The sequence below is a fragment of the Mauremys reevesii genome, linkage group 1 (genome assembly GCF_016161935.1).
Source record: "Mauremys reevesii isolate NIE-2019 linkage group 1, ASM1616193v1, whole genome shotgun sequence".
Classification (NCBI taxonomy): domain Eukaryota; kingdom Metazoa; phylum Chordata; order Testudines; family Geoemydidae; genus Mauremys; species Mauremys reevesii.
In genome coordinates, this window is record NC_052623.1 from 54,067,171 (window position 1) to 54,094,149 (window position 26,979).

General features: G+C 44.1%; 1 protein-coding gene across 1 annotated transcript in view; it reads right to left on the reverse strand.

Annotated features, from left to right (window-relative positions):
* Window positions 1-26,979, reverse strand: part of STARD13 (StAR related lipid transfer domain containing 13) — a 480,039-nt gene that overhangs the window by 415,020 nt on the left and 38,040 nt on the right. The window contains exon 2 of the mRNA XM_039530647.1: window positions 1,845-2,764. Coding sequence (XP_039386581.1) covers window positions 1,845-2,603 — 759 coding nt within the window. The 5' untranslated portion in view covers window positions 2,604-2,764. The remainder of the gene's footprint in view (window positions 1-1,844; window positions 2,765-26,979) is intronic.

The window sequence follows — 26,979 nt, forward strand, 5'->3', positions numbered from 1 at the left end:
TAGAAGTGGGAAATGCTGTGGCCATCAGTAGGTCACATATCATTGTACTAGAGGCTATACCGTGATTTCAAAGGCACTGATCTAATAAGAAAAAGGGGAGGAGGAAATGAGATGTAAGAGTATGGCTGAACAGGCAGTTTAAGATTCACTTGTACCACAAAGTTCAGTAGTGTTGGAATTTGTGGGTTTGGTTTCTCCCATTAAAGAGATAGCTATGTATTTCTGATTCAGATCGAACTTCTCCAAAATTCAGCGTGTTTGGATCCACGTGCCTAGTCTGTGACCAACTATAAAACAAATAGCTTTGTTTGCTAATTCTCCAGACTAGTGCGAGTTCACTTGGAAAGCATCTATGAAATTCTTGTATACTCCAGCAGTTCCAGAGAAGATGGGTAATTACTCTCTTCTGGAAAGAATATAGTTAGGTGGTTCTCATTACTGTATGTTTTTGGAGTTGTCCTAAACCTCTCTAGGTTTTTTAAAAATAATTAAAAAATCCATGGCACAATAAATCAATAGATAGAGGATATTGCTTTAATTTAAATATATTATGGGCCAGCAAAGGGGAGCAAAAGGATGAGATATTGACTACGTGCATGGGAAGTGGGAAGCAGCTTCTATAGAGCCACTACTCTTACTTCCTCTTAGGAAACCGTTGGAAAAAAAAATCAGGAGAATGGAAGTTACAGTATACTCCATCCCCACAAGGCAAACTCAGCTCTGCCCCTAGAGCTGGCAATACTCACTGGGAATGTTTTCCATTGCCGGCTAGCACAGCCACAACAGGACACAGGGAGATATATTTTGCACCAGCTATAGAGTTGGTGCAGGGTATGGCCTTACCACATCAGGGGAAAATGAGCAAGCCAATTTCCCCACCTTAGAAGGAAACAAGAAAAATGACACTAGTTGAAAGCTCAGATTAATGGAAATGTAGGTAGCATACGTGTTGGAACTAGGAGTGTGAGGGGTTCTGTAGCACCCCCTGGCTTGAAGTGGTTTCCATTATATACAGGATTTACAGTTTAGTTCAATGGCTCTCAGCACCCTTGCTATACAAATTGTTCTAGCACCCCTGGTAGGAAGGAAGTTTGAAGAACAGAATTGGTTGATTCAAAAGCTTTGCTGTCTTATTACTCTCAATGTAGGATGTAATGTTTTACACTGGCCTTATGCCATTTATGTTATGTTATTTTGAGAAATTATGAAGAGAAACTCCTATATGTAGTATGGTATGCACTACAGGTGTAATTCCCATATTTCCAATTAGAAATATGAATGTTTCTTAGGATCAAAAATATATTTATAGAATGTTTATGTGCCGACTGGAGGAAGTTTTATTTTTGACAGTTTTTAATATAAAAAATATTAAGCCAATTTCATTGGTACTTTCAAGCTGCTTTGTGCCATTCTGACAGTGATAAGCAGCTGCAAAACTCTCTTAACTAGCCAGTTAAAGTGGGTTTACAGCAGCTTTGTGTCAACCAAAGCAGCATAAACCAGCCAGAGCATAATAAATGAATTAATCTGTCCCATAACTTTTTCTGTTAAAGATTTAGTACTAACGTGTAAAATATAGGCCTGATCCATTTATACAGAGAGGGATGGAGGCCCAAACTTTTGAATATTCTCTATGATGAGTTTCCAGAAAAATATGTTTAAAGGCATTCCTCTAGTGAACTATAACCATTCTTTGCTTTAAACTACCCAGATGGTTGATTGAGTCTGTACCAATGACAGCAATATAGTCCATTATAAATATATAATAAAATAACCAATCCCCCATTAACCAAGCTGCTAAAGTACAGCTTGCCCGTTTGGAACAAGAAATTAGTTCATCTTACCACCATGTCCATTTGTTTTTCTTCCTTTTCATGGTCATTCAATTTCTTTCCAGTGTGATCATTGCAGACATCTAAATGACAGACATACTGGCTTCTGGTATGCTCACATTTATCTCGTTTCCCAAGGAGAATAGTCCTTTTATAAAGACTATTGTAAAATGCCCCATACAGTGGCAGCTCTGTAAAAACGTCATCATCATCATCACCTTCCTCCTCCTCTTCAGATGAAGAAGCCTCTGTGTCTGTAACCTCACAAGTGTGGAGTTTAGAGTTAGCGCTATGTGATAAAAATTCAAAATCAGAAAAAGTGATCGCACTTGGTTTGTGTGTTATTACTCTGATCTCTTGAACCCTCTCGGATTTCTCAGCTGATCTTTCTCTTGGAAGGAGCGGTGAGGAAAATGCCTCATGTGAGGGCAGGTGTGTAAGACTGTCCTTAGGTTTGTGCCCTGAAGAATACTGTAATTTTCCACAAAGATGCTTTACCTCAGGCTCAGCAGCAGCAGTAACATGGCCTGTAACCCTGCTAGGTTCCAAGGATGTCTCAGTGTAGCTTACTAACTGTGACATAGATGAAGAACTCAATTCGGATTCAAGCAGAACATTATGGAACTCAAGTTGGCAATCACATTCTTCTACCTTTGTTTCATATTTTGCATTTTTTGACTCCTCTGAAGTCCCCAGACACGTGGCATATATAAAATAAGGTGACACCTGTTCCTCTTCAAAGAGCTTAGCTTCCATTCCAGCAGATTTCATCCATCAGAGGTCAAACTCCACTTCATTGCTGGATGTCTTGAGAGCCTCTATTCTCCATGCTGAGTCAGGAAATGTCCTTGTATTATTCCTTCAAGCCCATGGTCAGAGAATCATTATTAATGCTTGGAGATTGACGCAAATGATCCAAATCTTCTCTGTTCCTGAAATACAAAAAGGTAGTTTTTATTGATGCCACTACACTTGCATTTTGAGTGCAACAGTGGAAACAATTTGAACATCTAAAATTCCATATAAAATCTAGGGCAAAATCATCCCATAACATTTTTGCCGCAAACAGATGAAATTAATTGAAAACTTGAGCAGCTTTAACCTATTTACATAACTGGTTATTAAGAAATATGAGGTAAATACAGAAATGTTTTTCAAATATTGGCTCTAAATATGTACAAGATAGACCAGAATAGTTCAGACTGATCTAATGCATTTATTGGGTAAACACAATGTATTTTAAAACTTATTTACATATAATTTTCTGTGATCGATTATTTTTTGGTCTGTCAAATCCCTAAGGCCTGGTCTACACTGGGGGGAAGAAGGGGGTTATGCAACTTCCGCTACATGAATAACGTAGCTGAAGTTGACATACTTAGATCGACTTACCGTAGTGTCTTCACTATGGTGAGTTGACTGCTGCTGCTCCCCCGTCAGCTCTGCCTGCACCTCTCACCGAGCCGGAGTACAGGAGTCAACGGGAGAGCGCTTGGGGAATTGATTTATCACATCTAGACTAGATGTGATAAATCAATCCCTGCTGGATCGATCGCTGCCCGCCTATCCGGCCAATAGTGAAGACACCCTAAGGGCTTTGAGATTTTTTAGTTGAAGCTAGTATAATGTGGAGGGGAAAACAAAGGCTACTGACAGAAGATACTACATTAAAATAGACTCATGGGTTTGCTTTAAATTATAATGTAGAGTTAAAACTGAAGTTCTGTCCCTCATCTGCTCTGAGCTGCCTCAATATTATAAGCACTTGTGAACAATACAATTAACCATTTTCAGATGCAATACAAAAAGTGAAGGCTGACTAGAGAATTTCAGCTGTAACTCTAAATTGGCTGGTTTAAGTCACTCTTAGGGCTATCTTCTCTGCCCAGATCTAGTCTGCAGATCCCCAAAGCACCAAATGAGATGCACATCTGACTTTGGGTCCAGAAATCAATGACTCACTTATACTGGCGCATTTATGTAATTTGTCTTTTCTTACAGATCAAATACTGATAATCCTCATTTTAATGTGTGTGTTAGTATGTCACATGTGAGAACAAAACAGAACAGAACCTATTCAATATGTTAATGGATGCTTCAGCCTTTGATGGCATGTGACAAGCCAAAGAGAAAAGGCATATTAGAAGCCAGCATTATGACTGTCAAAGTGAAAAGAAGACAAAGTATGAAACTGGCACATGACATGCTTTTCACTGCACATATCAAAAATGACCAATGGACATTGGCCAAGCATATTTTACTGCTGGGCTATATATATTGTTATTGTAACAGTCATGATTAGGATATGAAAAATAGAGAAAATGTATTTTGTATATGCACAAAATTTTCTTCATTATGAGCTTTATTATACAAGCTTCAACTGTAGATGTGTACACACATACACTCCATTTCTTGGTTAGACAGGATGAATAGGCCAACATTTACAAATGTAGGTGGCTAACCATAGGCATCTGCAGTGCTGGTGCTAGCCCATTGGAGACCCTGAGCAGGAATATTCCTCCCACCATCCCACATACTAATAATTAACGGAGGGGGAGGAGGGTATAGAGCTGCTCGGGGCCCTAAGCAATTGCTTAGTCTGCTTATGCCCAGCACTTAGTCTGCTTATGCCCAGCACTGGTGCTAGGCATTTGAAGCCTAAAGAGAGGCCCCTCAGTAAAAAGCAACCTGCCTTTCAGAAGTGTTGAGAACGCACTTGTCTCCTTAACATCTCTGTGAGCTGCAGGGGCACAGCTTCTCTGAAAATCAGGTCTTATTTAAATGCCTAAATACTGAACTAGGTGCCTAACTTTGGCCACCCAAGTTTGTAAAGTTTGGCAATAATGAATAAGGCCCCTGCCAGTTCATGTGAATATTGTCTATTCCTCATTTGAAGGTGTATCTTTGCTCTTCACTCCCCTGGCACCCTATATCCTGATGAAGGGCATACTCCTATCAGCCACTCTCCTACCCTACAATACATGTCACCTAAGGATTAGTATAATGGTACCGACCCAAGGTCTGTCTAATCCTGTAGCCTGTCTCTGATAGTGGCTAGTACCAGATGCTTCAGAGGAATATATAAGAACCCTGCAGTAGGCACATATGGGATTAGCTTAAGTCTTGAAGCATGACGTGTAATATCTCTTTCACATTTTTTAATAAATTATAACAGCTCTGGCTATTCTTGCTAGCCATATACACATCCAATCCCTTTTTGAATCTTGCTAATGTCTTGGCCTCAGTGACAGTGATGCTACAGTCTATTTATACACTGTGTGGGAACATACTTCCTTGTCTCAGTTCTGAATTTTCCGCCTTTTATTTCCATTGAATGTCTCCTTGTTCTTGTGTCATCAGACTGGGAGAACAGAAGAACCTATGGCTGGGCTTTTTCTGTGCTGCGATGGAGGGTACTTCAGGGACAAGGAGTGGGGAGAGGAGAGGATGTGGTTCTCCATGCTTCATATTTCAGCCCTCTCCCTTCCCCATGGGTGAATGAATGCAAGGACCAAAAAAAAAGGATATGGGAGACCAAGATACAGTAAAACCTGCCAAGAGTGACCACTCATGGGAGTTAGCAAAAAGTTTGTAAGAGGTGGTCTCTCTTCAAAGGTTTGCACACCAGAGATCTGTGGTGTTCCAAGGCCTCTGCAAGTAGTCATTTGTGACAGGGGGTTCCTCTTCAGAGGTGGTTTCCAAGGCAGGTTTTGTTGTACAAGTAAGTGGGGACTGACATAGACATTTACAGGTTAAACATTGATCACATTTGGCAGAAGTGTGGATTTAGAAGGCCCCACCCATTGCAGGATCTTAACACATAGATCTCTGGAAATTCAGAGGTGAGTCAATGTAAGTTCTGTTGCTTTAGTCACTCACATAAAAAGGTCTGCAACATGGATCTGCAAGACCGCAGAATTAGTAATACAGGTACGAATATCTGAATTTACAGGTTCTAAAATGCAATAGTAAACTTGCTGGAAAAGGTCCTTAAACTTTGATGAATGGAGACATTAATTTGATCATATTTGGGTGAGCCTAAGTCTGTATTCTAATGCTAGCTACTACCAGGCACTAATTTAGGTAAAATTTTTGTAGAGGAATAGAAATCTTTAGGTCATGTTTGTTTTCTTTTAATCCAGGAGAAAACAAAACAGATGCTACCTCAAAGTTTCTCAGCTAGCCTACTTTGAATTGACTTGTTTCAGAGTAGCAGCTGTGTTAGTCTGTATCCGCAAAAAGGACAGGAGTACTTGTGGCACCTTAGAGACTAACAAATTTATTTGAGCATAAGCTTTCATGGGCTACAGCCCAATGAAGTAGGCTGTAGCCCATGAAAGCTTATGCTCAGATAAATTTGTTAGTCTCTAAGGTGCTACAAGTACTCCTGTTCTTTTTGAATTAACTGGAATCAAACTAAGATTGCCCTCAAAGCAGCTTAATGAAAATCACAAAAGAAGCTGCACAGAAGCATTACAAGAGGTAAAAAGTACAATACAATAAGCATAAGAACATATACCACTCATTACATAATAAGAAATGTATACTGGCAGCCTCAATTTTATTTTCTAAAGAAAGCTTCATAAAAACCACATTACATTCAGTAGAGATTTTTAATAGCGCAATTAAAATGCTAGAGAATATTAAATGCCTTGCAATCTGATGCCCGGAAATGTGTATGTACATGCATACACACAGTCACAATCATCATGATATATTGGTCTGATCCTGTTTTTCTTGCACATCCAAAACTCTCATTCAAGTCCATCAAATTTTGGATGGAGACTATAACCAGTGTACATATTAGTTTTAACCATAAGCTGGGGAAAATGGACAAAAACATCTAATACACACATACACAATTGCATTTTCTTTATTTAATAAAGAGAATTATTTTCTGTGGCAAATGCTGCATTACAAATGAGCATACTTTTTCATATGGTAATTATAATAATAGATAACATAAGTTATCTCTGCAGGCATTGGTTCAATTGGTACATTTTAGTATTTTCATTTTCAGTAAAGTTGGCATGTTAGAAAGTTGCCATTAGAGTATATCAATGTGTGGAATTTCTTTTCTTTTCATTAAACCACCTTAGACTTGAACTGACAAACTAAAGTAATGAAACAAGCACTGACCTAGGCTGCAATAGCACACATCTCATTTTAAATAACTGGCTTTAACCCCCAAACTGCCTTATACGTTTGTCTCCGTTTTACAGTAACTTTGTTTAAGGACTACTATTCACTTAGAAACTATCTTTCCTTACAAATGAAGCAAAAAGATTTGAGAAACACAGACCAATATAAACTAGACGATCAGGAATACTTCTGTTATGGAGGATATTTTTACCTGTTTTGTAAGATAACCCCATATTTTTCAAGTCAGTTAATTTCCATAAGCGTAACAACAGGAATTCAGTAGACAGAAAGATCCTCCAAGTCTTGGGGCAGAACAGAAAAAGAAGTGAATAGATCCTTAACAAAAGGCATTTCAGCTAGCTTGCTGCACAAGGACTCTGTCAACAGAAGTATGTGTGAGAATCCCTGGGGCTAGAACAGCCTTCTGCAAGCACTGGCCAAATTATTCAGAGAAAGAGACAGACAGAAAAAAAAGGGGAGAAAGAGAGGGAGAGAGCATGCTTGGTAGGAACACCAGGCACTTCTAAAAATACAGTGTGACCTCATTCTTCACACTATGCCAGACCCTAACACTGCCTTTATCACCTGGAGCACGTTTCATGTTGACTGTGAGATGGTTTTGTTGCTGTCAGTTTTTGAAAGGTCAGGCTGAGAAACTCCTTTGGAAGCTCCTTCGAGCCAGCATGAAGGAAACGAAAAGCAGCTTTCCATATTACTTCCAAATTACTTCCATTACTACTTTGTTTGTGTTGAGAGTGACTAAGAGCTGCATTTACAGCCCAAATTTCAGTAGCCCTCCCTTTTTGCAATCAAAGTTTTACAAGCAACAAAGAATCCTGTGGCACCTTATAGACTAACAGACGTTTTGCAGCATGAGCTTTCGTGGGTGAATACCCACTTCTTCGGATGCAAAGTTTTACAGATAATTTCGCACGCACTATTAAGTGTGCACACAATTTAGGTCACTGGGACATCCAAGTCCCTGGCTATATTTACAAATCAGATATTTGAAAATCTCGTCTGAAAAGTGTAACCATGAAGAGAACACAGAAAATTATGTGGGAGAATTCTAATGAATTAGAGCTTATTATAAAAGAATTTTCTGTGTTGCTTTTGATCAGAACAGATAGTACAAATGGAAAAGCTGCAATACTAGTTCTCCTGTAAGGAATTTTAGATCTGAATAACTAAGAAAAAGTTATATAACATCTTTCATCCTCAAATATCCAAAAGCACGTTACAGACTGTGGCAAATTATACAACCCCACCGACTCATTTCACTAAGTCAGAATAGATCTATAGAGGTCTAGAGGGTAAGCTCTAAATTTTTGGCGTATTTATGCCTGATGCAGCCAGATTGACTTGATTAGGGCTACACAGGGTGTCAATCACCACAGAACTTGGCATATATATGAATGAGTCACTCAGCAAAATGCAGCCGTCTCTTGAGTAGAACAAAGCAGCCATTCTTCAACAATTATACTACACAACAATTTTAGTTGTTAGCAGAGGAAGTAAAGAATCTATTTTCCACTTTAAACTATAAGGGAAATTTTTGATAGGCTGAACATACATTAGACATGTTTGAAGTTAATTTGGTCAAGGATGTTAACATCCTTGCTGCTGTGAAATGTGCCTTGGATTTGTGTCTCAGTCTAACAACATCATCCTCAACAGCAAGGCCAATGCGGGGATTGTGGGGAGTCAGTCTGTACAATTTATTGGTACTGGCTGATATTATAAAGTTATGACATTTCTGTATCATGGATGGCCTCTCTGTCTATCCACCATTGCTAACAAACCTTGAAGCATCTACCTCCCAAACCAGTGACAAAAGTGAATAATTGAGGACTAGCCAAATTTCGGTGAGAACAAAAGAGCAACTGTGTCCTAGGGGAACCCAGTTCTCTCCAACTTTCCTCAACAGAGGACTGGAGGTTTGGAGAGTAGAAATTCCCCAAGAAGGACAAAGAGACAGGGGTGACGAAGCAGGCGGTTGTAAAAGGACTAACAGGTGGAAGACTCAGGAGACACAGGCAAGAAGTTTTGGGCAGGAAATGGATTGGCCAAGGTCAAAAAAGTCTCCATGTTTCAGAACCCAGGCCATGTACTGCAACAGAATGACCCTGGATGACCCTGACCCCAGCCTAAAGAATGCTCTAGAGTGGTCAGGAAACTGAAGCAGGGAAATGCATTTAGGGTTTATTATTTTTGTAACAGAGCTTAGACAGTTTGACTGCAAAGGTCTCAACTCTCAGGAGGGGGAGCCAGAAAAAAGATCTGCACCCAGAGAGTGTGCCTAAGGACCCCAAGATAGGGACAGTGCCTGGACTCTGTTGAAGCTCTGGAGACTTAAAACTAATGGGATTCAGCAGCTGGATCCTCTCACAGCAGTCTGGTAGTGGCCAAGGGGGAAGCTCAACTGGAGCTATACCAGCCCCCTAACACCCCCAAAAGCGGTCGCCGGTCCCGCGGCTCCGGTGGACCTCCCGCAGGCATGCCTGCGGATGCTCCACCGGAGCCGCGGGACCAGCGAAAGTGATCCAGATACTGAAATTTCTGGATGGTGGCAGTGTTACCAGATCTAAGCTAGTAATTAAGCTTAGAAGTGTCCATGCAGGTCCCCACATCTGTACCCTAAAGTTCAGAGTGGGGGAGGAACCTTGACACCTCTCATTGGCAGTATTCTGCTGTGTAGAAACTTGTATCCACACCACAGCATTACTATTATTGTGGGAAATGTTAGGGCTAAAGAGGAATAAAATAAAAAGTCAGAGAGAACAAGACCATTAGTACTATATGTATTAAATCTGCTCATGATAGCTCAGCTTCCCAGGTTTATACACTATCGGTCTTTTAAAACCTCTGCAGTATTTGTGGCACCACATTACATTTCTCAAATGAAGTATACTGTTTAATACAAGATTTGTAACAAAGCTTGAATAAGCGGAGCTTTGATTTATGAAATGCATCAGTATGATAATGAGGATTTTGGCTGGGCAATTAGTTTTAAATTGTATAAGCCCACATTAGCTCTTGTTATTATGAATGCAAAGGTTTATCAGGACACTTCTGAGTTCAGTATTTAAGAATTCTTTATTATCCTTGTAGCTGTTAATTCAGAACTTGTAACAAATTAAAGTCCTGATGATCTTTTCAAATCCAACAGCACACAAATACCTCAAAACAGATTCTGATAGCTGTTTACATGAAAATATCTGCAGGTGCTTACACAATATTCAATTAAAGTGCCATTTCACGTAACAAATTTTCCCCACTTCCAAACTGATTCCAGACTCTGGTAGTGTCTCTCTCCTCCTCTCCAATCAGTGATAATGGATTCTATAAAGTGGTGACCCTAGAAATAAATGCCTACTAGTACAATGATTCAAGCCTAAGGGCAAGCTCCTTCTCTGAGAGCTGCTTGGTGGATCTGAGATAACTGGCAGAAGTGAGAGCTTGTATCAGCTCCAGTGAAAATGCCTGGACTCCCCTGCATCTCACTGTCCTTCATTTACCTCCTCTTTTCCCCCAGTTGACAGTCTTTGGGGGTGGGGGAAATCTCTCTTTGGGCTACCACACACTGGCTCTTGTTTGGGTTTGGCTCTTGTTCCTCCTTCCCCTTTGCAAGAGAGGGAAGATCTGGCTGCAACAAGGACCAGTCTCTCAGGCAGCCCCTAGAGAGTCAGCTTTAAGGGCTCAGTCTGACAGAGTCTATTGCCCCTTCATGTGGTGTGGTGTTCTACTGTCAGTCAGGATGGCTTCAGGTGCGACATGCCTCCTGGCTGTCTCCTCCTTGGCTGGATTCACTCTGTTCCCAGGCAAAGCAATGTTCTTGTTTATTGCCCCTTCCTGTGGGGAGTTTTCCCCTTTTAAGCTTCTCTCCATCCAGTCTGAACAAGCCTTGCAGATGTGCCTCCTTAGCCTGGAACAGGTCCAGAGGAGCATGTTAGCCTCCTTCATACCAAAGTGAGGGCATGTCCTTTCACATGTATGTATGTTCGTCCATCGTTTTCGAAGAAGACCTTGACATCTAGCAGGTTGTGAGCTGTCCACAGTGCGTCCGCAGGTGGCTGATAAGGCCAATACGGGCACGAAATGTTCTGCCACATGTCGGGCAGACATGTGTGGGCACCACTGTTACAACATTTACAGCTCTGGCTTTACGGAGTGCTCACTTCTCTTGTGCTATAGTTATCCTTCTGGCTTCAGATGTCTGGCAGCCTTGGTGGATCAGCGTACGCCATGTCGATCGGTCTTGTGCCAGAGTTTCCCAGGAGGTGATGTCAATATCCAGGGACTTAAGAGAGGCTTTCCGCGTGTCTTTGTATCACTTCTTTTGTCCCCCGTGCGATCGCTTTCCTTGAGACAGCTCACCATAAAAGAGCTGTTTGGGGATGCGGTGGTCTGGCATCCTTACAACATGGCCTGCCCAGCGTGTCTGGGCTTTCATAAGCAGAGTGTAAACTGATGGCAGGCCTGCTCTGGAGAGGACTTCTGTATCTGGCACCTTATCCTGCCACCGGATCCTCAGAAGTCTGCGGAGGCAAGTCATGTGGAAGTGGTTCAGTTGCCTAGTGTGCCTCCTGTATACAGTCCAAGTCTCACTGGCATACATCAGGGTAGTTAGCACTACTGCTCGGTAGACTTTAAGCTTTGTAGCAAGGCTTATTCCACGGCAGTCCCACACGTTGGTCAACAGTCTGCCAAATGCAGAACTTGCCTTAGCGATTCTGCAGTTGACCTCGATGTCAATTGTCACTGCGCGAGAAAGGGTGCTGCCAAGGTATGTAAATTGGTCCACTGCTTGCAGCTTTTGTCCCTTCACTATGATGGTGGGCTCTTGGTGTTGGGCTTTCAGAGCTGGCTGGTGCATCACTTCGGTTTTCTTTATGTTGATGAGGAGGCCGAAGTTATTGCATGCTGCTGCGAATTTATCCATGCTAGCTTGCATTTCCTGCTCTGATCCAGCATTCAGGGCACAATCGTCAGCAAAAAAGGTCTCTTAGCACAGTCTCCTTTGTTTTGGTGACAGCCTGGAGTCTTCGCAGGTTGAACAGTTTCCCATCAGTCCTGTATCTCAGGCTGATTCCCAAGGAACTGTTCTGAAAGGCGTCTGACAGCATAGCTGAAAACATTATGCTGAACAGGGTTGGTGCCAAAACACACCCCTGCTTGATGCCGTTTGTGACGGGAAAGGCCTCTGAAGCTTCTCCGTCATCCAGAACACGAGCCGTCATGCCGTCGTGGAACTGACGTACCATCAGGATGAATCTGTCAGGGCACCCAAACTTCGACATGATGCGCCACAGACCTTCGCGACAGACAGTGTCAAAAGCCTTGGTAAGATCCACGAAGATGGTATACAGTTCACGATTCTGCTCTTGACACTTCTCTTGGAGCTGCCGAACTGCGAAGATCATGTCCACAGTGCCACGGTCTTTGCGGAAGCCACACTGTGTCTCGGGTAGTAAACCCTGTTCCAGGTGGTCAATCAGGCGATTCAGCAACACTTGTGCAAGGATCTTACCTGCGCTAGAAAGCACTGATATTCCTCTATGATTATCACAGACTTTTCTATTTCCTTTCCTCTTGTAGAGGTGTACGATGGACGCATCTTTCAGTTCCTGAGGAATGGACCCTTGATTCCAGAAGGACTGGAACAGCTGAGTGAGTTTGTCAACAAGCATTGCACCACCATCCTTATAGATTTCCGCTGGAATCGCATCAGATCCTGAGGCCTTGCCACTAGACAGCTGACTGATGGCCTGTAGGGTTTCAGTCTCTGATGGTGGAACGTCCAGGCTGTAATTAATATCCGCCTGGGGCATTCTGTCAATCGCCTCATTATTGATGGAAGATGGGCGGTTCAGTATGGATTGGAAATGCTCAGCCCAGCGCTGTAGAATCAGAGTCTTCTCAGTAATGAGAGTTACACCATCTAAGTCCAGTAGAGGGGAACTCCCTGAAGGCCGAGGTCCGTACAAGGATCTAAGGGCTTCGTAGAACCGTTTGGCATCATTTCTATCAGCAAACTTCTGGATTTCATCTGCTTTGGCACTCAACCAGGAGTCCTGCATCTTACGAAGCTTGCTCTGTACGGTCCTACGAATGTTGTTGAAGGCATTTTTCTTAGCTGTTGACGACGGGTCGTTCTGATGAGCACGGTGAAGGCGGTGCTTTTCAGCAAGTAAAGCCTTGATCTCTTCGTCGTTTTCATCAAACCAGTCCTGCTGTTTCCTGTGTGAGGGTCCAAGAACCTTTAGTGCAGAAAAGTGCACAATATTTCGGAAGCATTCCCAGTTCCTCTCAACGTTTTCCTCTAATTGCAGCTCTGAGAGTTGGTTGTCGAGATCTTCTACTAGTGAAGCTGCTGTGTTGGGGTTCCTCAGTTTACTGACGTTGATCTTTTTCATCACAGCTTTATTTCCCTGCGGACATCTCTTTGGCTTGATGTGAAGGCTTAGTTTAGAGATGATAAGTCTATGATCAGTCCAACAGTCAGCACTCGGCATGGCCTTAGTCACCCTTACATCCTGTCTGTCTTTCCTCCGCACGATGACATAATCAATGAGATGCCAGTGCTTGGAACGTGGGTGCATCCAGGACGTCTTTTTGCGAGTGGGCAGGCGGAAGATGGTATTGGTGATGATCAGATCATGAGCCGCACATGTCTTCAATAGCAGTAGGCCATTTCTGTTGCATTTGCCGATTCCATTTTTTCCAATGACGCCATCCCAGGCAGAATGCTCGGATCCTACTCTCACGTTAAAATCGCCAAGTAGAATCAGCCTGTCGGTGCGCTTCACGGATGAAAGTAGGGCATCGAGATCTTCATAAAACTTGTCCTTTACTTCATCCGGATTCGTCATTGTGGGTGCGTAAGCGCTGATTAGTATAACTCGCTTTCCTCTCGGTAGTGGAAGATGCAGTGTCATGAGTCGATCGTTCACGCCCTTGGGAAGACTGGCAAGTTTGTGGACAAGATGATTCTTAACCGCAAAGCCAACTCCAGATTCACGACGTTCGTCACTGCTACGTCCACACCAGAAGAATGTGTAACCACCTCCTGTTTCTGTGAGTTGACCTTCGTTGGCTAGACGAGTTTCACACAGGGCCGCAATATCGATGTTAAATCTTGTGAGCTCTCTGGCGACCAGAGCTGTTCTTCTTTCTGGTCGATCTGCTGAGGGGTTGTCTTGAAGCGTGCGTACATTCCATGTACCAATAATGAGCGGTGTCACCTTGCGTTTTGTTGTTTGAAATTTTGTTATTTGACCGCATAAGATGGGATCCCCTCCAGCCGCGGTAAGCTGGCCAGGGTTCTATGAAGCAAACAATGCTTAGGGCACCTTTTCTAGCCCCTTCCTCTTACTACGGAGGTGAGCAGTGCAGTCCTAAAGAGGGCTGCTCAGTCACTCAGGTAGACGCCGAATCCAGCTGTTGCTTCGGTCAGCAAGAAGACGACCATTAGACCTGAGCCGCCTGTGTGCAGGTCTGCGGCTACAGCTCCCAGTGTATCCACACCTGCTGCTTCGTCGCTCGCCCATCGCCACAGGACTTTAAAGTTTTTACGGGAATTGGAGGGATGTCAAGACTTGCGCGTAAATTGAATTAAAGTGAGGGAGAGGTGCGCATAGTCAGCCTCACTCTCTCTTCCCAGATTCCATCTTGCTCCAATGGCAGGACAAAAGTCGAGACAGTTGGAGATGGGCTGGGCGCAGTGGTTGACCAGGGCGTCTTTCGCGTCTTGCCGTGCTCTTAGCGTACCACGTTGCTTGCAGAAACTGCCTTCATGACCGTTGGTCCTATTCCAAAAGGTCTCATCCGCTCAATCCGCCGGAGTCTGTCTTCACATGCTAGGGATAGACAAGGCCCTATCTCACCGAAGGTCTATGCCCGACGGCTACCCTCAACCTGGTTTAGCCAGCCTGTCGAAGCTGTTGCCCGGGGTGTGGCTGCTGCGCATGCTACAGCTACTAGGAGCCACAGGTGAGAGCTGAGTGACAGGTGGGGACCAAAGGTGGACGAGCTGCCCTGAAAGGACACGACATGCCCCTACACCAGAGGTGCTACCCCTCCCTGAACACCCCATACACCTTTCACATACCCCACCCCTCAAGACGGGAAGACTGTCTGGGGTTGGGTTGTCTTCCACAAAAAGAGGTCTGCATTAGGAGTACAACTTTTCCCTAGGGAATAGTTTTCTACTTAGCTAAAGGACCAGGTGTTCTTCCCCTTCAAAGTCTTGTGAAAGAACAGTGCCAAACCCGACATCCGAGTGCAAGAGTGCAATATGAATTCCAGAGAGAAATCGGGGCTGAATAGTACGGTTGCCAGACATAGTCATGCTTTCAGTTCTCTGAATGCTTTCTCACACTTCCTATCCCAATGGATCTTCATAGGACTGTTGACTTAGGTCCATAATTGGGACCGCGACTGAGGTGAAGCCGGAAATAAACCACCGGTAATATCCTGCTAGACCAAGAAAACGTCTGACTTGCCTCTTCGTCTGGGGGATGCAACAAGACATGCTGTGAGGGCCTGAACCTTATTGACCACTGCCTTCACAAGACCACCTCCTACGCAGTACCCCAAGTAGGTCACTTTGCTCAGAGCCACCTTACACTTCGCCAGGTTGCCTGTAAGTCCTGTCTCCTGTAGGGCTTTTAACACCTCCCTTAAATACTGTAAGTGGTCTTCCCAGCTGGGACCATAGATGATGTCATCGATGTAGGCCATAGCATACAGATAGTGGGGGTTCAGGATCTTATTCATAAGTCATTGGGTGGTAGCGTCAGCTCCGTGGAGAAGAAAGGCAGGTCTTAAATTGGAAGTGCCGAAAAGGGGTGGAGAAAGCAGTTTTCTCTCCTGAGGAAGGGGATAAGGGAATCTGCCAGTAACCTTTTGTCAGGTCAATAGTACTTAAGTATTTTGCTGGTCCCAATCATTCTAACAACTTCTCCACTCTTGGCATTTGGTAGAGGTCGAATTTTGTGATGACATTGACCTTCCTGAAGTTGATGCAGAATGGATCTGTACCGTCTGGTTGGGAATGAGAAGTATGGGCCTCTTCCATTCGCTTTTGGATTCTATAATCATACCCCCATCTCCAGCATCATTCAGGGTAAGGTCTAGGGTTCTCTTGGACTACTTGGCCAGGAGTAGTCTCTAGGTGATGTTGGACCAACTGCATCCTTCCCGGGAAGTTGGAGAACACAATCACAAAGTCCCCAATTACTTGGAGGAGTTGTTGCTTTTGTGCAGGGGAGAGCCCTTCGCCCCCGGTACTGTTGCTGGGATCTTGCCGCTAGGCACCTGGGGCCCCAGTTTGGATTCTGCCAAAATAGGAGTTATCAGCAGGACCTTTCATGTCCTCCAAGATTTCAGAAGGTTCATGTGGTAGACCTTGGTTTCCTTCCTTCTCCCGAGTAGTATGATTTCATAGTCCACAGCCCCTATCTACCGCACCACTTCAAATGGTCCCTGCTATCAGACCATTAATTTAGACTCGGCTGAGGTCATTAGTAGAAGAACATGGTGACCTAGCTGTAAAGTTTGTAGCCATGCTCCCTTATTGTAATTCAGTTCCTGGATGTGCTTGGCCTTCTTCAAATTCTCCCTGGTGGATACCCCCATGTTTTTGAGTTACTCCCTTAACTGCAGGATATATTTGGTTGCACTTAAGGCCCCCCACATCTTGCTCTTCCCACCCTTCTCACAGCAGGTTCAAGATGCCCTGCAATTGGTGACCGTAGAACAACTCAAATGGGGACAATCCCATAGAGTCTTGTGGGACCTTCCTTGTAGCAAATATGAGTGGTGGGAGTAGCTGGTCCCACTGCTTGGGGTTGTCACTAACAAAGCACTTAAACATCCTTTCAGGGTCTTGTTAAACCGTTCTTCTAGACTGTCGGTCTGTAGGTGGTACGCCAAGGTTTTCGGAGACTTGACCTTCAGAAGGGAGCATAATTCCTGCATCAGATAGAAAGTGAAGTTAGTCCTTTGGTCCATCAATATTTCATGGGGAAATCCTATGTGTGAGAAGAGCTTTAAGAGTACTGGAGATATAGCTGTTGCTTTTGGGGAGCAGAGAGGAACAGCCTCTGGATACCTCGCTGCGTAGTCTACAATCACTAATATATACTGGTGCCCCGCTGCGTTTTTTTCCCTAGAGGTCCAATCATGTCCAACCCAATTCTTTCTAAAGGGGTCTTGATCAAAGGCAGGGGGGCCAAGGGTACCTTAATATCCCTCTGCTGCTAGCTAGTTGACATTCTGGGCAGGAGGAACTATATTCTCTCACTTCATGGTGTATGCCTGGCCAGTAGAATCAGGCTAATATCTAAGCCAATGTCTTTTCTCTCCCCATGTATCCCACTGGGGATGTCAACACAGCTCAGCAGTAGCAGCACAGAACTAGCAGCTGGTTCCACATCACCCCCGTATGATGATGATTCCTGATATGATACAAGTGCTCCTTCTTGAGTGCAAAGTGTGGGTACAGATCGCCTTCCTGACACACTGTCACTTTTCCGTCTATGGGGTCCAGTTGCTCATATGCATGGCTTAATGTAGGGTCACTTCTTTATTCTACAACAAAATTCCTGTCCCAAAGGAGGGCTTCCTGGTTCCGATGGTCTGCCTCTTCCTCCCCTAGGGGGTCTGTGTCTGTGTTGCTTAGGACATCCCTTCCCCAGGGTCTTTGGCTTCTCCAGGGTTTACCAAGCTCCAGGGAGCTGGGTTCGCCACCTGGACCCTGTTCTTGTTTGCAGTCTCAATCTGGCTATTAATGACCTGCCAGAAAAAAAGGCCAGTCTCAGCCTACAATCACAGAATGGGCTTCCACCAACAGCTGTAACTGCTGGCTAGGGTAGGTCTTCACACCACCATGGATACACTGAAGCTGGATCGTGTTGGGAGTGGCATCATTTCCCACCATGGAGGCCTGGACCACCACCTGGCTGCACCCAGAGTCCAAAAGTCCCTGAACCAGCTTCCCCTGGACAGTCACCAGTATGATCAACTTAGGGGGAGATGTTTTCCAGGCCCAGTTTTCCACTGTCCAGCCCTGGGCATACCCACATTCCATCAGTGGGCATTCTCTCATGTGCCCTGTCAGCCCACAAAATTAGCGTGTTATTGGGTTGGGGGTCCCCAGCCTGTTCCCTAGGTATAGGGAGGCCCGATGGCAGGATGCTGGCTGGACCTCCATCTGTGAGCCCTGCCTCCATCGTTTGGGGTGATGGGTGATTCCATGGGCTGTGTGACCCCCATGCTCAGCCTCCTTGCCCTCCTAGGCCTGTCTCAGTCTTAAAGTCCAGTCTGCCTGCCTGGGAGGACCCATTTTGGACCGGTCCCTTGTGGGGGGTCTGCTGTAGGTGCTAGCTCAGATCCCCTCCCCCCGGACCCATTGCCCCACTGATGTTCAGAGTGATTCTGCCTTGAGTGACCCTTCAGCTTCTACAAAGTCCTCCATTAATCTGACTGCTTCTGATCATGTCCCTGAGCAATGCTGTAGTACCCTGCCTTCCACAGGCAATATCTTTATAAATTACTCTGTAACAATGGTCTCAGCCACTTGGGTTCCTGAGTGTTCTGGGTGGAACCACCTCTAGCAGTGCTTCTTCAACTGCTGTGCTACCATGCGGGATTATGCCCCCTTGGGGTATCTCTCAGGCCTAAACCATTGGTGGTAGATCTCATCTGACACGATGGTAGACTTAACTTCTTTTTAATCCTTCACTCATTCCAAATCTTGATCACAGTAGGTGGCCTGTGCCAGACCTGTTAGGCACAGAGCTAGGATTAAGGCCCATTGTTCTGGGGGGGGAGGGCTTCTGGGCGGCATGCCAGTTCTATTTGTCAAATGTGACTAAAAAGGCTTCAGGGTCATCCTCCAGTCCCATCTTGGTGAGCTTCACTGGTATATACAGAGGTATCTCTCCAGTGTAAGCGTGATCCTCTGGCACTCCCTGCAGGCATATGGCCAGTACAATTTCCTGGAGCATTTCCTTTCAGAACTCTTGCTGCTGGGTCATCAGCTCCCTCAGAAGCTGTTGCCATTGGGTGATCTGAACCCACTGCTGCAGGAACTGCAGTTGAAACTGCTGCTACTGTTGCATAGCTTGTTGCTGCTGCTGCATCTCCACAACCTACAACTGCTCTGGCTCCATCTTGTATGGAGCAGCTGAGTTCTGTTACCTCCAAGTCTTTTTGTTTGTTTTTAGACCCCTTGATTCAGACAGTACACTGCCTGCATTCTCCACCAATTTGTGGGAGGGAATGGGCTCCCTGGATCCCCCGGGATCCCATGGTCCTTCATTTACCCCTTCTTCTCCCCAGTTGACAGTCTTTGGAGGGGGATCTCTCTGAAATGCTTAAATACAGCTTCTAGTAAGTGGATAACCGTTCCTTAACTCTGATCCTATGTCTTTTACCAACTTTTCCCGGAGATCTTCCCCACACACATTGGTGACATGTAACCATACTTTACTGAGAGATGCTTTAGTATGTGTCTAGTTATTGAGCCTCATTTTCAAAGCATCTGCTGACTTGTAGAGCCAAGTTTTCAAATGGGCTTCTGTCAGGCGGCCAGCGGTTGTTCAAGGTGCCGCTTTGCTTAAGGACAGTAGTGCCCAGCGGAGAGTCTAAGAGAGTGCTTCCTCTGGCAGGAGTAAGTAGCTAAAGTACAAGATGCCACTCTCTCTAGTGGCAGTATTGCTTGGTGGCAAAAGTCCACTGGGGTCTGCTCTCTCTCGTGGCTATAGCACCCAGTGGTGAGAGTCAAACAGGGGCTGTTCTCTCTAGCAGCTGTAGTGCCCAGTAGCAAGTGCAGGGAGAGTAGGGGAATCCAGGTTCACCCTACTTCACTGGGTTCCGACCCAGGGCCCTTCAAAACCCGTTACCTTATTACAGGGCTCAGGTCTCCCTATCCCCAAGCGCATCCCCTGGGTCACTTCCTACTCTTCATTCCATCTCTGGTAGCTCCTTCGCCGGTTGTAGCACATTGTCCCCTTCACTCCCTTTGGTTGCCTGGCTTCCCGTGGCATAGTCAGGGTGCTCGGCCTCAGTGGTTTGGAGTTCTGGCAGCTTCTTGGCAGGAGCCTGCTGCACATAACCACTGTCCTTCTCAGCCAACCCAGACTGAGCTGAGCTGCTTCCTTTTGTATGCTCCCTCCACTGGGAACATGCCCAGCAAGGGCATGCCTCTAGGGCCCAAAGCACTTTGTTCACCACTGCATTGCCAGTGTGGGGTTGATATACCTCGTCACAGCCTCATCATGGCTTCCATCTGTGCATCTGCAACCTCCACACCTAAACCAGCTGCATACACAATATTTTGTATATTTTAAGGCCAGAAGAGTCTATTATGATCATCCAGTCTGATCTCCTTGCTCAACACAGGCCACAGAATTTAATTCAGTCATTCTTGCACTGATCCCAATAACTTGTGGTTATTCAGAGCCTGTCTTTTAGAAAAATATTCAAACTTGATTCTTTAATTTTTATTCCTTCAAGTGATGAAGAATTTATTTCAACCCTTACTAGCTGTTACAATGATTAATCCCCCTAGTGTTAAACTCTGGCATCTTATTTCCAGTTTGAATTTTTTAGCTTTAACTTTCAGTCAATGGAACTTGTTATGCCTTTGGTTTGCTAGATTAAAGAGCCTCGTGGAATCAAATTTCTTTCTCTGGAGGGAGCACTTAGACTATTATCAATTCACCCTATAACTTTCTCTTTGATAAACAAAAGAGATCTAGCTCTTTAAGTCTCTCAATGTAAGGCATGTTTTCTAGACCTCAAATAATTTTTGGAGCTCTTCTCTGAACCCCTTCCTACTTTTCATCATCACTGACTCCCCACCCCACCCCATGATTCTTCTTGGCCTCCTCCTGACCCCTGGCAGCATGACTCCATGCAGAGCAACATTACCTTTGGCTTCTCAACATGTACACTATGATATGGAGCAGAAAGCACTTAGGCAAGTGGGCCCAATCCTCAAAAGGTATTTAGGTGCCTAACTCCCATTGACATCAACATGACAGTCATGTACACCAAACCCCATGGACATACAGATTTTGGTCTGCATTTAATTACTGACACCAATTATGTGAGTCCTGGAAAGAAAAAAAATGGTTGTTCCCGTAAGTACAGCCTATCCACCATCATTAAATATAAAGGCCACCATGCTTCTTTCACCAGCCAACTGCTTTGGCAGCTCTATCTAACTGTATTAAATTACCACTGAGAAAAATGATTCCCTTCATCTTTCTATTGCAACTACACAGTGTGCTGTACTAGCATTAGAGATATTCCTTACATCAGAGCCCTGCAGTTGAGAGTCATTAATCCTGTGTTGACATCAGAGCAGGGCAAAAAATAATTAATTTCTTCCCTGGAGATAAAAAAAAAAAAAGATGAGCTGCATGGTTTCAAGTCCTGACCCAGCCTGAGAAGTGTCAAGAATCCAGATGAAGTCTTCATTCATTAAAAATCCTAGTGTGTTCGTCTGTATATTTTATAGGCTTATTATATGCACATGCTCTTATAGGATAGCATGCCCGCCAGCACCACCACACTGAGTTAACAATTTGCAAGTAAACCAGTTTTTTTAATGGATATATAACTTAGCTATTGTAAATCAAATCAGGCTGAAACCTTTGAATGTATTTGTCATCCTATATACAGACTTTTTTTTAACCAAAAGGAATAAAGATCACTTAAGTCATTTTTAGTTAAAAAGCAGGTAAATGGGTATATTTGACATTTTCATTAGCTTTCGGGCCAAACAAATGGGAAAAAATTCTCAGATTACAACTTTTTGTTTGTTTGTTTTTGGTTTGCTAGTAGCTTTGCACAGATAAAGGCCAAAATTTTCAAAAGCAACTTGTTGGGTCCTCAACTTGAGATACCTTAAAGGAGCCTGATAAGAAAGTGCTGAGGACCCACATTTTGAAAAATCAGACCTCTTTAAGGCATCTCACCAAAAATCACCAATCACTTTTGAAATTCTTGACCTGATCTGAGTTGAAAAAAATATCACTGAGCATTCAACATGTATTTTTTTAAGATTGCATCAATGTGTACTATGTCCAAGTAGCATACTACTGTATTTCTAATCCACTAAATCTTTAACAGAAGTTTATTTTGGAGCTAAATTACGAAGGATTTGCTGATCATAGGGAAGCTGTAGAAAGATCAAAATAGTAATGAAGGATTGTATATCAGTGGGAAAATGGCTGTATCCCTTAATTGTTCATTTCCAGGCTTTGTAGGGCTTTTTGTTTTGTTTTGGGTATTTTTTGACGTGTTGAACGTTTATCAATAAAGTTTAATACTGTTGTTTGGGTGATAGCTGGGGTCCCTTGGAGCCCCACTTTCAACCTCAACTTTTTACTATCAAAATTTTTTGTTTATAAATTTCCATTTTTTTAAAAATGAGCTCCCAAATGCAAGAGGACCTGCCACAGAAGGTCTGCAGAAGTGGACCAACATATGTTATGACGCCATCAACGCAAGACTCCCCTCATCCAGGCATTGTTTAAGCTAATGTGGTATGTAGTGGCAGGGGCTATACGTGCATGGGATATGGTGACAGTGGATGGTTAATGGGAATAAAGTAGGAAATGGAAACTTTTATCCACATGGAAATCCTTTAAGCCTTTTCTTGTCTTCTTCCATATGAGGGGTAAGCAACCTATGGGACACGTGCCGAAGGCAGCGCGCAAGCTGATTTTCAGTGGCACTCACACTGCCCGGGTCCTGGCCACCGGTCCGGGGGGCTTTGCATTTAATTTTAAATGAAGCTTCTTAAACATTTTAAAAACCTTATTTACTTTATATACAACAATAGTTTAGTTATATTTTATAGACTTATAGAAAGAGACCTTCTAAAAATGTTAAAATGTATTACCGGCACGCAAAACCTTAAATCAGAGTGAATAAATGAAGACTCAGCACACCACTTCTGAAAGGTTGCCAGCCCCTGTTCTATATCTCCCCAGGTCCCCTCTACATTTACGCTAGTTTTTTGCAACTACTTTCCATGCCCGCCTTCTTTATGCTGCTGAGGTCACCTGTACCCTCCCTTCATGCCCGTTCAGTGTTCTGCCCTCTTCTCCTGACTCCACACATGCCCCTACAATTCTGAGACTGGGAGGCATGATTTTATGCCCCTCTTCCCTGGACCTAACCATCCATGCCCCTTTCAGTCCCCTATCCCCGTCTCCAGGCCACTACTCCATGCCCATTCCCAGGCTTCTGCTATGTTTCCCTCGTCTCCCATCCATTCTCCACCCCACCAATCATCTCTGGCTCAAGCCAGTAGCTGAAGTCAGATACTCAGTTTACACATATTGACATTTATATACTTTAAAACAACTCGTTAGATTTTTAAAGCCTCCTCATTCCCCCTCCCCAAAAAAACTAAAAGGTCATCTCAGCATGGCCTACAAAACCAAATCATATTTACGATTTCTAGGCCCAGCCATTTATGAGATATGATGAGCCCAAACAGCATTAGAATAATTTCTAAAAGCGAAGTACAGCTAAATATTCACAACACCTTAACTTTAGCACTCTGTCAGAATTTTACTACATTTCTCAGGAAAAAAAACCCTCATATTTTAGGGTGAGATGCAGCATGTAACATTTCAGGAGAATGTGATTCTTTTTGGAGAAATTAGGGAGAAGGGGGCTGTTTGAAAATCAGGCTTTTAAAAGAGAGCTAGCTTCATCCTTAAATATGGAGCTTTACATACCAATGTATAATATATTCTGGGGGTGGTAGAAAGAATGCATCATAGGAGCATGGCTTTAGGAAAAGGAAGTAAAGGCAAATGTTGGAGGGAGAGGAAGAGAAGATAAAGGGAGTGGTGGCACCTGGAGAGGATTTTGGAGGGGGAGGGATTACGAGTGAGAGAAGCAGAAGAAAGTCTCAACAAATAGCCAGTCAACAGAGAGGAAAGATCACTGGTTTAATTCCACCCCAGGTTAGTAGTGAGCTAGAGATGAAGTTACTGCCAGTTGGTAGTCTTTGTAAAATGAGTTGGTGGTTTCAGTCCATTTCCCAATACATTAGCATCACAAAACCACCATCAGTCCCAAGAGGTCTCCTTCTCTCAGCCCAGGGAGAGAAGGAATGCACATGGGGATTTAACTCTCCTTCTTGCAAATGCTCCCCTGAAAGTCAGGCTTGCTGATGGAGCAGCATGGGGAAGCTCTGTTTTAACCCATGCTGTGTTTGGTTTGTGGAATAGGGACTTACATTTCTATTTCTTTGACTTTATACAGAGTAACACCAGGGGAGCAGAGAATGGGTAATTGAAGTGCTGGGAAGAACAGAGCAACACAAAGGCAGCTGAAAGAATCAGAGAATCAGGAAAAGAGAACGGTGGGACTCTATTGTGCTTATTCCATTACTGTCTGATAGCACATATTTTTAGTTAGCCAAGCTCCTTTTGATTGCTAAGCACCGCACACATTTGTGAGCTGAAATGCAGAGAATCAGAAGGGCAGGAAGAGCAGAAATAGAATCATGCTAACAGAGGGCTCACGGCACACACTGTGCTATGACGTTTGTAGTTTACTAACTCCCTTTTAAATGAAAATTTCCAGACAAAGATTTTTTTAACCTTTCAATGCACAGGAGACTGAAATAGCTGCTACAGGGGAACAGCAAGAGCATAACATGCTGGAGACTTCCACCTGTGTTTCGTTAGTGGGGCTCTGGATAAAAAGCGAGAGCCTTTCCAAGGTTTTACACTGAGCCCACTGCATGGATGGGACAGGGTTCTATGAATATGGTGAGGGTGAAATTCAGAGAATCACAGAAGTTGAGACTGGAAGGGACCTCAATAGGTCATCTAGTCCAGTCCCCTGCACTCAAGGCAGGACTAAATAATAACTAAACCATTCCTGACAGGTGTTTGTCTCATCTGTTCTGAAATACCTCCAATGATGGAGATTCCACAACTTCTTCTAGTGCTTAACTACCCTATCAGTTAGGAAGGTTTTCCTAATGTCCAACCGCTTTCTAAGTGGAGTACTTTGCATTTGTCCTTATTAAATTTCATTCTATTTACTTCAGACCATTTCTCCAGTTTATCCAGATCATTTTGAACGTTAATTCTATCCTCCAAAGCACTTGCAACCCGTCCTAGCTTCGTATAGTCCACAAACTTTATAAGTGTACTCTCTATGCTATTATCTCAACAACGTATGAAGATATTAAAGAGAACCAGACCCAGGACTGACCCCCCTCAGGGATCTCACTTGTTATGCCCTTCCAGCTTGACTGTGAACCACTGATAACTACTCCCTGGGAATGGTTTGCTAACCAGTTATGCACCCACCTCAGGGGTCGGCCCTGGGGCCAGTTTTGTTCAACATCTTCATTAACGATCTGGATGATGGGATGGATTGCACCCTCAGAAAGTTCGCAGAGGATGCTAAATGGGGGAGAGTTAGATAAGCTGGAGGGTAGGGATAGGGTCCAGAGTGACCTAGACAAATTGGAGGATTGGTCCAAAAGAAATCTGATGAGGTTTAACAAGGACAAGTGCAGAGTCCTGCACTTAGGACAGAAGAATCCCATGCACAGTTACAGCTGGGGATTGACTGGCTAAGCAGCAGTTCTGCAGAAAAGGACCTGGGGATTACAGTGGACGAGAAGCTGGATGAGAGTCAACAGTGTGCCCTTGTTGCCAAGAAGGCTAACAGCATACTGGGCTGCATTAGTAGGAGCACTGTCAGTATATTGAGGAAAGTGATTATTCCCCTCTATTCGGCACTGGTGAGGCCACATCTGGAGTATTGTGTCCAGTTTTGGGCCCTCCACTACAGAAAGGATGTGGACAAATTGGAGAGAGTCCAGCAGAGGGCAACGAAAATGATTAGGGGCTGGGGCACAAGACTTAGGAGGAGAGGCTGAGGGAACTAGGGTTATTTAGTCTGCAGAAGAGAAGAGTGTGTGGGGGGGGGGAGTTGACAGCAGCCTTCAACTACCTGAAGGGGGTTCCAAAGAGGATGGAGCTAGGCTGTTCTCAGTGGTGGCAGATGACAGAACAAGGAGAAATGGTCTCAAGTTGCAGTGCGGGAGGTTTAGGTTCGATATTAGGAAACACTATTTCACTAGGAGGGTGGTGAAGCACTGGAATGGGTTACCTAGGGAAGTGGTGGAATCTCCATCCTTAGAGGTTTTTAAGGCTCGGCTTGACAAAACCCTGGCTGGGATGATTTAGTTGGGGTTGGTCCTGCTTTGAGCAGTGGGTTGGACTAGATGACATCCTAAGGTCTCTTCCAACCCTAATCTTCTATGATTCTATGAACACTGTTGCTTCTAAGGAGAGACACACTCCACTTGAGAGCTTGTGGGGAGAGGGGGACATCTCTGTTAGCACCACTTCAAGTGTGTGTGGGGGGCATAACACTGGAATAGAACCACAGGAGGCCTTATGTTATGATAAGAGCCCCAGATTGCATAACTCCAACCCTGATCCACAGGATGGGAAGGCCCCAGGAAGTGAAAAATGCGGTTACTCTCAGGGCTCTCTGAGGAACACTAGGGACCCATGTAGGAACTCATTATGTTGCGGCTAAGTAACGAAATAAATGTATTGTGCTATCAAGTAGCCTGTACACAGAACTGAAGCCTGAAAATTCCTGGGCATAAGGGGATGAGTTAATTAACATTTCTGTTGCAGTAGCACCAAAACACCAACCAAGACAGGGCCTCGTTGTGCTAGGCTCTGTACAAACGTACAGGAAATGACAATCCCTGCCCCAACTGCTTACAGTTCAATAGGAATTAAGGACTTGTATTTATGATTTAAAACAAAAATGTTAGCAGGTATCCCCAGCTCTATTTTAACACCTTCCTTTCCTTTTTGATTGTTTTTTTAAAAAGGAACTATAGCTAGGACACAGTATTAGCAAACAGATAAAAGCTCCTTTAGAAACTGTTATGAAATCTAGGTTTACAGTACATCTGCCAGTCTGG